Source organism: Cajanus cajan, chromosome 9 (assembly GCF_000230855.2).
Source record: "Cajanus cajan strain Asha chromosome 9, NIPB_CcT2T_4, whole genome shotgun sequence".
In the NCBI taxonomy this organism is placed as follows: Eukaryota; Viridiplantae; Streptophyta; class Magnoliopsida; order Fabales; family Fabaceae; genus Cajanus; species Cajanus cajan.
The window spans coordinates 15,025,926-15,039,810 of NC_138525.1; the positions used below are offsets into that span (position 1 = coordinate 15,025,926).

The 13,885-nt window shown below is 30.0% G+C and overlaps 1 protein-coding gene and 1 long non-coding RNA gene across 2 annotated transcripts; one reads left to right on the top strand and one right to left on the bottom strand.

Annotated features, from left to right (window-relative positions):
- Positions 1-9,082: 9,082 nt before the first annotated feature.
- LOC145951849 (uncharacterized) lies at positions 9,083-10,924 on the bottom strand. The gene is made up of 2 exons (XR_014429793.1): positions 10,490-10,924; positions 9,083-9,388 (listed from the first exon to the last, which is right to left on the bottom strand). It is a non-coding gene; the product is annotated as an uncharacterized LOC145951849 (long non-coding RNA).
- Positions 10,925-12,262: 1,338 nt separating this feature from the next.
- Positions 12,263-12,592, top strand: LOC109812292 (uncharacterized). The gene has a single exon (XM_020376220.3). It carries the CDS (start codon positions 12,263-12,265, stop codon positions 12,590-12,592), a length of 330 nt encoding a protein of 109 aa, XP_020231809.1.
- Positions 12,593-13,885: the final 1,293 nt, after the last annotated feature.

Genomic DNA, 13,885 nt, shown 5'->3' on the forward strand with positions numbered 1-13,885 from the left:
AGTCAGTCATGCACAAAATAGTCATTACTCATTATAAATGATATGCATTTAAGACTTTATAAAATAAGATTGTATGCTTTGTCTGATGACATATTGTTTGTCTAAAAGTTTGTGTCTTATGTTTCATTTGCTTTGTATTTTGCAAAAATATTTTTCTTTTAGAAAAATGTTCTACTTGTTATCATTAAAACTTGGAAGCTTGAGGGATTCAAGATCTTCTGTTGACCTAATAATGCATGTCATACAATAGTTTATACATATTCATACTTTATACATTCATCATAACATACTCATTAATTTTCTCATATACTCAATTAAAACAATGCAACAAGTACAACTAGCTAGGCAATCTTGCTCAGACTTTCATACAAGTAAGTTAAACTTAAATGTCACATCATATGACCATCACTTAATCCACATGCAATACATCACATGTTCCATAACATAATCAACAGATAAATCTCACCATTGGATTCATACAAGTAATATTATTCAATACATTCATTCAATTGTCATATTCTTTTTCAATAGATTATAATACAATTACAATGAAACAAATATGTAGGAATAAGGTGACGCTTGATGTGGGGCACCCCCTATGCCTAAGGCGATCTAGGAAGATAGCACACTTCACTCTACGAAAGGATCGTGCCTGTTGCAACCCTCCCACGCCTAGTGAATTTGCAACAAGGAGCGCTACACAAGATTGAGGGTCAATCTTGCTACCCTATAGATAACTCGCACCCTAGAGTGAGGTTTCTCACTCTTCATTACCTCAATGGGTGCAGATCTCTAAGGTTGTCTCTAGTTGCCTCTAGTTCTCCAAACTCTTCAGAGTACAAAAGTGTGAATTTATGATATGCATGAGACAACCTTAGCACAACTTTTCTTTATATAGGATACTCTAAAACCCTAACCCACATTTAATCCTTTAGTAAAAACAAATTAATCACAGTTATGCTCTCTATCCTTTAATTATTTAAAACTTATAGATAAATAAGATAAACATATCTCTTTAAATAATTTTAAAATATTATTTCTTATCTAAAATATTCTTATATGTAAAAAGTCTTGGTTAATTAATTAAAACTTTCATTAATTTATTCTAAAAAATCCCAGGTGTTACAATTTGGTAATAACTTTTTTTAAAGGAACTTAATGAAACTTTAATGAAAAATTTAAAAAAAAAGGATAAAGTGTTACATATTAAAATTTGTTGAGAAAGAGAATTGTAATTTTTAACGTAAGAGGAGAATATAATATAATATTATTCATACCTCTCAAGGGTAGGAAGTATAATTTACCCAAAATTTCAATAAAATATTATACAATAAAAGAGTAATGTTTTTATCCTTGCATGAATCATCATGTACATATTTCTAATACTTTATATAAAAAGTATTAAATTAAAACACCATAAATTATCATAGTTGACTTAATAATGAAGGTTTGGGCTACACAAAATTTTAGGTTCAAATTTTATTGTCTTCATTATAATCTTTCTTGTTAATTAAAAAATTAAAACATCATATATATTTAATACTTTTGAAATATAAAAATGAGTAAATTATGTTATCTCTCCTAAGAGATAAAAGTAAACTCATCTTTTTATACCTGGTCTAATTTTAAAAGTGATGATTGTAACATCCCATTTTTTTTATAATTAATAATTATGTTTTTGTTTATAATTATTAATTGTGATGGTTTTAATAAATTCTTTTATTTATTGAAATATTTCACTTTTAATTAAATTTGTTTTATTTAATGTTGAAGGAAGAGAACTGTAATAGTGGGTTAATATTTTACTAAAGAAGTTAAGTGTAGGTTAAGTATTTACAAGTTGTTACGTCAATTTCATTCTTAAGCTTCTCATTTTCTAGTTACGCTAGTGCTCTAAAGAATTGAAAAGCTAGAGTTCATCGGAGATCATCTCGAAGATCCATGTCTTTCATCTTTCATTCACTAAGGTAATTAAGGAGGAAGCAAGTAGTCTTGTTCCAGGCATGATATGTATGTTGTATAGTGAGATTGACCTCAATCTCTTCTCTGTTGTATGCATTGCATGAGATAGAAATCCTAAACTTTGACTTAACTTATGTTTCTACTTCCCATATGATTCTTTAGTGTTCTAATTAATATTGTTGATATGTATGTACATTGAATTGCATGTAATTAACTAATCTCGTAGATTTTGGTGGATTGTTCATGGGTTCTTGTGAGAATCCTAGGAAATGAATGTATTGAGTTAATATGAGAAGAGTATGTGAGAATATGTAATTAATGGCTTAAATGAGTGATTTTAGACTTTTAATCTATGATTCTATCAATTGGATGGTCACTTTTGGTGAAATATTTTAGTGATGAGATGAGACATGAGGTCCAAATAATCAAAGTTCACATCTATCAAATTGCATCACAAGTTTGATTGGTGAGTCATAGTTGAAATGCATCCTAACCTTGACCCTTTTTAGAAATGTTGAACCAGTCACGAGGGTGACCGAATGACCATTCACAAGTATGATGCCAGCAAGTCACAGACATATGATCATTGTCACGATTGTGATTGGTGAGTCACAAGTGTGACGTGTCAAGTTAAGATGGTTTATAATGAATCTAAAACGTTCTTTAGTCATAACTTTAGTAAAGATATCAACCTACTAATGATAAATATCAATAAATGTTATGTTAAAAACTTTTTTTTGTACATAATCTTGAATCAAGTGATATATTATCTTAATATTCTTAGACTTAGAATTTCGTATGAGATTTTTAAATAGATTAATAGCACTAGTACTATTATAGTATACAATTATGACACCCTTCTACCCCGAATAAATAAATAAAGAATTTAATAATTTATAGCCAACAAACTTATAAGAACTTCTTAAATGTTAATACTTAGTGAAAGAGTTCACATCTCTTTTCAATAGCTTTATTAAATAAAAAAAACATAGAAAAATAATGTGTGAAATTAAAAACAAGGAAAAAACAACCTAATTAAACAAAACACAAACAATGAAACATGATTGTAGACACTCAATTTTGTCCGAGTTACCCTTACCAAGGACGAAAGGCCACTAGGACGATACAAGCAGCCCTCGAGGGTTCAATAAAGCACCTAAACAAACTAGGACAACACCAAAAGGCCAAAAATACTTGAAAACCTAGTTTCAAACTCGGAACGATCATTCCCACACTTGGAACGACCATTCCCAACAGAAAAATTGGCCTAAAATCCTAATTTGGAATAGCCTATTCCTAAAGCCCATTTTAGTTCAAATTTAAGGGCCAGAACAGTCGCTCCAAGCTTGGAAACGACCGTTCCACACCTCTGAGTGCCTATATAAGTGTGCCCAGGGCTTAGTCTCCGACACACATTGTTCAGTTGAGAATTTCCTAGCAGAAACACTCCCTTCTTTTGCTTTTATACTTTCTTGAGTGTTTGTGATATTTCTGTAGAGCGAAAGGCTATCAAAACACGCCTTTGTACCAACATTTGAGATTTCTTCTTTAAAGCTTGCTTCGGATGTACTCTTATCAACTCTCTATCTCTCTCTTTTTACTTATTTAATCATTTTATTCATAGTATTATTGTCATGAAACAACTAGCAACCATGTAGACATTAAATATGTAAATGACTAATAAAAGGGGTAAATATTTAGCCATTGTTTATTATTATGCTAAACTTGTCACAGGGTACCAATTTAGGATGTTGTGGAGTGCCTAATACCTTCTTCACATGTAACCGACTCTCAAACTTGATTCTGGTTATAAAGGCCATTATTAATTTGTGAAAACATTTTCCTTTTTTAGATGTTTTGAGTAAAATATCAGTGACGACTCCTTAGAACCTTTTTTTCAAATACCATTAATGAAGGATTAGTATAATCTTCGGGTAATAATTTTAACCATCAATGAATAAACATTTAACAATTAGTCATAATTGCATATTTTACAAAAAAAAAATTATAAGACTAAAATCCCATTTGAAAAAGTTTATTAACAACTTTTTTGTACTTATATTATTTTATAAGTATTTATGAGAGTGTTCGGACAAACTGTTAAGTCAAAAGATGATCATGGATCCCTCAAGCTTTAAAATTTGAGTAATAACAAACATAATATTTTAAAAGAGAAAATGTTTTTGTGAAATAATGATAAAACAAAATATAAGACGCAATTCGTTACAAAGATGATGTGTCATCAGTCAAAACATATAATTTGTAATTATAAAAGTTTTATATGCTTATTATTTATAATGACTAACGACTACTTTTTGTATGTCTAAGTGATTCCTTAATAGATCAAACTAAGAAAACTCTTTGGAACTCACGTATCTATTAAAGAGAATGAAAACATGTTTTATGTCAAAATCAAGGACAAATGGATCCCTGAAATCACGAAGAAAGTCAACAAAAGTTGATGTAGACCTGCTCCTTGTTGACACACGCTACAGATAGTCCTTTTGGTATCCTAAAGATGATAAATAACTATTCCTTGATCAAATAAAAAGTGACAATTTGGTGAACATATTTAATGCATCAACAGACAATTCTCACCTCAAGGATCCTGTAATAAAGACAGACGAAACAAGCTTGTGAGGAATCCTTAAGGTTTTGCAATATTAACTACAAAAAATATGCAATTTAGCGACCACCAAAATCGGTCGCTAAATTGAAAAAATCGGTCGCTATTTACCTTAGCGACCGAATTCGCGACCAAATTTAATCAGTCGCTAAAACCCTGGTCGCTAAGCTATTTAGCGACTGAAAATTTTTTGATCGCTATTTAGCGACCGAAATTTTTGGTCGCTAATTCGGTTGCTATTTAGCGACCGAAATTTTTGGTCGCTAATTTGGTCGCTAAATGGTTGAAATGATTTTGGTCGCTGAATTATATGGGACCAAATTAGTGACCGAATAAATCGGTCGCTAAATCGGTCGCTAAATATTTATTTTTTATTTTATTAAATTTTATAGACGTCGCAAATTTGGTCTCTATGAACCACTCATATTTGTCCTCTTAAGGATTTTATTTCACAATACTTAAGTTTGTAGCATGTTATGTCCTTAATTACACAATTTTTGGAAACATCCCAGAATGTCACCCATCCCTACATTACTCCAAGTCAAGCACGCTTAACTATGAAGTTCTTATGAGATAAGCTACCGAAAAGCTAATGCATGTTGTTAGTATAAGTAGTACAAATTAATTCATTTAAGTCATCCTCAACTATCCAATCTCATACTTATATTATTTTTGGATCCTTATCATTTTGGTATATCTGGACCGTTATAAATATATAATAATATATATAATAATTATATTACTAATAATAATAATTATTTTATATTTAATTAATCTTTATTTATATATATACTTACTTTTATAATTAACAGTCTACTTATTTCTATTTAAAATTAATTTTATGATACAATTTAAATTATTTATTATAAACTTAAAAGTTTAAGTAATAATTTATATATTTTAAAATGAGAAGATTTATAATAACACTGGTATAACTTTTATACTAAGTATTACACCGCTCAATAAATTTATATTAAATGTGAATTTTGTAAATCCAACTGATAGATTGAAAGTTCATATCACTTTATATGTTTATATCAATTTTTGTTAAAATTAATCAACAACTTAAAAGTAATCAAAGTACTCATATTTATTTGAAATGAATATATTATGTCAATTTTGTTTTACTAGAATAAAGTATCAAATCATCTTGAATTCATATAAGATTCTTATATATGATCTAAAATTAGCAACCGAATAGAATTACAACACTAATTGTAACTAATATTTAGCGATTGAATTTAATTGTGTCACTAAAAAAATAAAATTTCTGATTTAGAGACCGAATTCAATTCCGCCACTCATTTTAACTAATATTTAGCGACCGAATTTAATTCTGTTGCTAAAAAAATCAAAATTTTTGGTTTAGCGACCGAATTAAATTTCGTTGCTAAATTTAACTACTATTTAGCGACCGAATTCAATTTCGTCGCTAATTTTAACTAATACTTAGCCACCGAATTCAATTCTGTCGCTAAATTTAACTACTATTTAGCGACCGAATTCAATTCTGTCGCTAATTTTAATTATTATTTAGCGACCGAATTAAATTTCGTCGCTAAAATAATCAAAATTTATAATTTAGCGACCGAAATAACGACCGAATTCAATTCCGTCACTAAATTTAACTACTATTTAGCGACCGAATTAAATTCTGTCGCTAAAAAAAAATCAAAATTTATAATTTAGCGACTGAAATAGCGACCGAATTCAATTCCGTCGCTAAATTTAACTACTATTTAGCGACCGAATTCAATTCCGTCGCTAATTTTAACTATTATTTAGCAACCGAGTTAAATTTCGTCGCTAAAAAAAAATAATTTACAAGTTAGCAACTGAAATAGCGACCGAATTCAATTTTATCGCTAAATTTAACTATTATTTAGCGACCGAATTCAATTTCGTCGCTAATTTTAACTAATATTTAGCGACCGAATTCAATTCCTTCGTTAAAAAAGTTCAAAATTTATAATTTAGCGACCGAAATAGCGACCGAATTTAATTTTGTTGCTAAAAAATTCAAAATTTATAATTTAGCGACCGAAATAGCGACCGAATTAAATTTCTTCGCGAAATTTAACTATTATTTAGCGAACCGAATTCAATTCCGTCGCTAATTTTAACTAATACTTTGCGACCGAATTAAATTCGGTCGCTAAAAAAGTTCAAAATTTATAATTTAGCGACCGAAATAGCGACCAAATTTAATTCCGTCGCTAAATTTAACTATTATATAGCGACTGAATTCAATTCCTTCGCTAATTTTAAATATTATTTAGCGACCAAATTAAATTCCGTTGCTAAAAAGTTCAAAATTTATAATTTAGCGACCGAAATAACGACCGAATATAATTCCGTCGCTAAAAAATTAAAATTTCTTATTTAGCGACCGAAATAGCGACCGATTTTCTAGCGATGACTTATTTTGGTCGCTAAATCGGTCGCTATTTTGATTTTTCATAATCGGTCGCTAAATCAGTCGCTAAATAGCGACTGATAAATTTTGGTCGCTAATTTTGGTTGCTATTTTGTAATTTTCTAGTAGTGTTCATCTTTATCCAGCTACTATATAAGAAGCTTCACAATCAGAAAGAATAAATAACCTTTTTGCATGCATTAAACATATTCAAATTCTTTCATTTCTTCTGTAAAGCTCTTTGTTCTTAAACTCATTGTATCACGTCTTGTTTGTAAGATGAAACAACTTTTGTAACTTTATCATCATATAACTGTTGTTATATAGGGTTGAACTTGGAGAGATTTGTTTGTAAAAGAATACTTGTTGTTTGAGCTTGAAAAGGCTTAATTGTAAAAGAATACTCAATGTTTAAGCTTGGAGGGACTTTGTGTGAAAAGAATACTCGGATAATTGCTTGAAGAGGCAAGTCAAATGATACTTAAGTTTGAGTCAAAAGTAAGTTGTTGAAAGAATACTTTTATCTTATTTAAGATAATGGAACTCAATCTGATTGGATTGAGAACTAGACATAATCTCAGTAGTTGAGACAAATCAATATAAAAACATTGTGTGTTTTATCTACTTTCTGTTCAACACTCTTTATTGTTAATGTTACTTCACCACTTTAAAATATGCGAGTTTTTTTATTGACACTATTCATCCCTTCTAATGTCTATCTTTTTTCCACACCAGCTTATAAAATATCTTATGAGTAATTCATAAGATGTTTTGAGCTTATTTTGTTGTTTAACATAACTTATTACTTATGCGAGAATTTGTTCAAAAATACCCAAGTTTGGATCTTGTCACCAACATATATAGTTTTTATTTTTATCTTTTTCATTCTTTTCACTAAAAATTATATATATATATATATATATATATATATTCCATTACTCCCTCCAAAGATTTTCTTTCTCCTTCTAAAAATTTTCATTCTCCCTCTAAAAGTTTTTGTTCCTCTTTATTTTTTTCTCCTTTTCTCCTCCAATTTTTTTCACCTCTACTTCTTCCCAAAATCCACACTCCCATATAAATAAATAAATAAAAAAGAAAAAAAAACTCCAATGTTTATGCATTTTATTTTATTTTTAGTTAAAATTTAATATGTATTTTCTTAATTTTTAAAGTGACATAACAATTTATAAGTGTTTAAATAATAATACATCTAAACACTTTAACATTGTACAAATGTTTATTAATATGTAGATCTTAATGCAATAGAATATTAAATTTTAAACACTTATAACTTACATAAGAACTTATTTAATAAAATTTTAAATAAGTTATTTGTTCAAAAGGACTCTAAAATTAGAAAATTAATATATTTAAAAGAAAAGAAGATCACTGATTGAGGTCAAAGTACTCGTGATTATCTTACCTTTACCCGAAAATAAAAACGCGCTAGTGATTACTAAAATCTCAATCATGGGAAAGAAGAATATATCTTTTGTGCCGATCTTTTGTGCTCTTTAAAGATTACTATATGCTCCTTCCTACACGTAGAGTTAGCGATTCTAATTGAGTTTGAGGTTACTCCTTTTCTAACTGGGAGAATTTCACTTTTAAACTTTTTAATTTTAATCATAGACAAAAAAAATTGCTTCTATATATCTTATTTTATTTTATTTTTACCTATTTCTTTCCTTTTTCCTGTAAAAAATGGTTCTAATTATTTTATTTTGCCAATGTAGAATTTCATTAACTAATATTGTCAATCGATCCAGAACTTAAAAGAAATCCTTCTCCAAATATTTTGTGAAGAATTTCTAGATTTTACTGTCGAAATTGTGTAAACATATATAAAAACAAAATAAAAGTGCATCCACCACTGATTAAAATATATTATCTTTTAAATAAATTAAGAATATATTCATTCTTATCTTGAATTCCGACATTTATTTTACTAAAGAATAACGAATTTTATATCCTTGTAACTTCGCAAAGACTTGGATATATTTGATCATTTAAGGTGTTATAGTTATATATAGTTTCGGCATTATTTTGTATGAAGTACGATCATCTAAGATTAACTCTTATATTTTAAAGCACTTAATAGGATAATATATGATTTTATTGTAAAAACTTACATTAATCATTATACTTACAGAATCATCCAACAACAAGCAGCAGGAACTACTTTGAGTACTTGGATTTATACGTTCACCTTATCTAGATATATGCATAAATATATACATATATGTAAGCCAACTAGCTATACAAAAACATAGTAGTCATTATCGATTATATTGTCAACAACATGGCCCCATAACAGCTTTACAAGCTCACTTAAGCTATTCATGCCCCCACTCCTATGAAAATCATGATCATTGCAATCTTAACTACATGAAAAATACACAAGAGATGAGCTAGATTTCAAATATACAAAGCAAGTATAGGAATAAAACATCTATTCTCAACATCATCATGCAAATCAAGTAAACACATCACAAGATTCACATCCAACAACAATCACCATGTTTGAAAGCTAAAACACCTAAGTAATCAAACTTACACCATGATCATATAACATAACAACATACCCATCCAAATGCATATGAACAACAACAACAACAACTCACACCACGTCATATGCATACTCAACAATGCATTCACCTACGGAGATCTCCTAACACACCTAAACAATCTAAGTGACTTGACCTACTAAACCAACCTTGATTGTTTTCACGCCTAATGCACCTAGTAGATTGACAAATAAAAGGTATATCAATCCCTCCTATGATTTATCGGGTGTCACGACTTACACAAGGAAAGTTTAGTTTCACAATTAATCAAGACTAGCATAACTGGATATATAAGTGTATCACGATCATGATGTATTACCACATCACTTGTGGAATTAGCTTGCTAACTATTCTCAAGGAACCACGTAACCTTTTCAGTAATCAGTTAAGGATTGTAGCTCTCAACTTCATACTTTACTCCACATTGACTAAAAACCTAGAGGAGACTCAACACCCTTGGGAGCCTTGATCTGGTCGCTTCAAGCAATGTTTTTCTCACTTTAAGTATCTGAATTTGCTCAAAAAGCTCAAAAATTTGCTTTAAGCGAGTAAAGTCAAAGACCACCCCTGAACCTCCACATCTCCTCACTCTAAGTGAGCAAGTTCTCGCTCTAAGTGAGCTTGGCTAGAATGACTTAAAAAATCAACTCAACCATTTCAAACCCCATAGAACAATACATGTATACAATGTGACCCTCCATTCATACACATTCCTAACAACTCATTTTGCACCAGAATCATAACATGCAACAAAGGATTTGATCAAGATCATAAAAAATATCTTAGTCACCTTAAGAACATCCAAACCCACCCCGTCATCATATAATTTGAAATTTTCAACTATATACTCATGCTTGATCAAAATCAACAACATACAATCCAACCATCTCATTCTCAATGAATCCTAGTTTCCCTTACCTCGATTTTGAACCCATCAAGAACAGAGAAGAGGGAGAAGGAAGAACTAGCTTTGAGCTTTCGAATCCGAAGAGCTCCACACCACAATGCCTTGAACTCCTAGCCACAAGCTTTGAATCCGCTGCCCTAACACTCCTTACGCACCCTAAGGGAATTTAGGAGGAAGAAAAGAATACGAGGAAATTAGGAACCAAAGTCTATCTCTCTAGAATTCTCTCTTTCTAGATTCAAAAAGATATGAACTTATAAAGCTTAGTCCTAACCAGAAACCTTGTATAGTTTCCTCCCTCGAAGTCAAGTGTACCTCTAGTCAAAGACCCAAAAACTAACCAAACTTCTAAGAGTTACCCAACTCTTAGAGTCTCATAACACACATCCCAGCTCCATATAGATAAATAATTATTGTTAAAAGACAATAATTAAAACTTGTATGTTACATTTGTAACTTCAATAATAATAATAATAATAATAATAATAATAATAATAATAATAATAATAATAATATTGAAGTCACTATATTTGTGATATAGATTTTTTTTAAGAATTATATTTTGATTCTTCCATCAATTAATAGTTTTATTTTTTTTAGTAATGTGTAATATATTTAAAGTGAGAAAATATTTTTTTTAATTTTTTTTGTTCTATACTTATTAGTTCAGTGTAGAATCGTTCAATTATCCCTTAATTTCCCTCCAAAAAATAAATGTTGAACGAGTTCTTGTGAGAAGCAAATTAAAAACTAAAATCAGCAAACCTTTAACTAGGTACTCTCGTACAATGAATGAGGATAAAATTTAATCTAGCATCATTTCCTTAATCTGTCAAGCTGAGCATGTTCATCTTGACGCACACTCATGTTTCTCTGCCAATCTCATTTAAAAATACAGAAATTATTTTGTTCCCAATATTGTAATCACTAGATGAGGGCATAATTTTGTGATTATTTATTCCAACACAAGCTTTGATAAAGATTAAAAGATAATATACTTGACTTTTTTAAATGGTACGTTATTATAAAACAAGTTTTATTCATCTCTTATTGTCTCACTAGATTTATCTCTTATATACGTGTTTGCATCTAGTTAATGCGAAATATTTTTATAAGGGGGAGATGTCAAAGCTAAGGAAAATTTAAACTCATATAAAGTCTTAAAAAAATACAAAATCTTAAAAAAAATAAAAATAAATAAATAAATAAAAAACTCATGACTTATATATTTTAATTTAATTATTAATAATAAGTTTTAATAGCTAATATTTATTTCTTTTACTTTGATTAAAAAAAAAAACTGGTCTACATATATACTGATATTTTTTTCTTAATTATGCTTTATCTTCCCTTTGAAAACTTACGAATAAAAGATAAGGACATACAAAGCATTATGCAAAAGGGTGGCAATAATGTCGTGGATCAGAGAATCATACTATACTACATTCGACTGAATAATCTGATTTGGACTGAATGAGAATAATAATAACTAATGCATGCAACTTTGCAATAAGAACAAACATAATTGCAGCATAACTATAGCAGTAAGTAAATGACACTTAGCATATCTTAACCGAAATACAAAATAAAAAAGAGAGAATATTATCTAAAAGATTAAAATTCATATTAACAGAATAATATACACAGTTAGAGTCTCAAGACTCTTGCCTATATAACTCCTCACATCGTAGCATTTCCAAAACCATAGACCCATATATAATATATTCATCATAAATACAATTAAGCACTAGTGATCTTATAGAAAGAAGAAAAATAAGATCAAAATGCCTGTGTACATACCTACTAGAATGCCTCATGATCAATTCGTCCCTACTAGAATGCCCGAGTACAAGACAAAGGGTCTTCCACCAAATATAATAATTGCTGAAAAGCAAATAAGGGATATATTAACGAAAGCAGATTGTGATGGAGATGGTTGTCTGAGCAAGGATGAACTCGAGAAAGTTTTCAAGGAATTTGGTTCCAAGTTACCAGGATGGAGAGCCAACCGTTTTCTCAAGAAAGCTGACACCAACCACGATGGGATACTCACCAAGGAAGAACTTGACATTATTGTTGATTATGCTGTTGCTAGGTACAAGTTCAAAGAGTAGATGAATATCATAATGATTCGCCCATGTGCCATAGGGGTTTAACTACATCTCCGAAAGCATCTAAATGAGGCGCCTATATGTGTATAAAAAGAAAATATTGTACTTGAATAATTCAAATAAAGGTGAAGAGTGTTACATTCAAAATTCAAATAAACTAAATCAATGTCTAACTATTACAAACTTTAAGGAAAGTACGTTTTAAGGAAAGTAAACTATCATTCTTAAAACAAAAAACATGAAACATAATTCAATATCCATATTATCACAAGTATATCAAAGCTCTCCCTTCAATCAACTAGACTTCTCCTAAAAAGAAGTCTCCTGCAACCACATATAAACATAACCAAGGAAAAATAGGAGAGTAAGAACATATCTCACTCCAACTATCGGTATAGAATAAGACCGGATAATTAATCACACACAAACATTATATATAAAACCAATAATTAAACTCATCATCAATCCATGCAATAATTTCAACTCAGTTTATATCTCATTCCATAACAATATCAATCAAAATATAGTTTAAATACAAGCAAAATGTTATGAATATATACAGACTAGACACTCATAATCTATATGCATGTGGTGTCAGTAAAAACCTTTTCCCTGCTTGAAGGTTGAGTAGTCTAGGAATACATGAGGGTCAAGCCATCACAACACTCTCACTAAAAGAATATACTATTAGGGTCTCGTCAAGATAGTTGAATCGTGCAAGATATGCCCCATGCACAAAACAGGTAAAATTGGGGCTTCCCAAGCTAAACTATCCCCAAGGATTAATCCCAATCTTTTATACAAGAGGGTCTTCCCTAACGGTATATTTCGCATCGTACCCATCACAAAACACAAATGCACATAATGCATGACATTGAAAACTCAATGCATTACTACACAAATTTACTTACCACATATCATTGATAACACATCATGCTTTATCACACAATTATCACTTTATCACTTCACAATTCATCACATCATTTTCACTTAATTATCACAGACACTTATATACACAAACCACCTGCACATACATGTACAAAAGAAGTAGGTTCAAGCAAGGAATTGTGCCTAGTGAGATACATCCTATGTCAGACATATGCAAGGTCATGAGCCTTTGGAATGAAATCACACACTACGTGATCCTCCCAACTCTTGGCAAGATGCATTTAAAAGACCTTTATAACTCTCGCACCCAACATGACTACACTCACACCTAGCGTCAATAACCACAAGTATTTCAGACTTTCATGCCTAGCGATACCAAGCCCATGCCCGATGTGGTTGAGGCCGCGA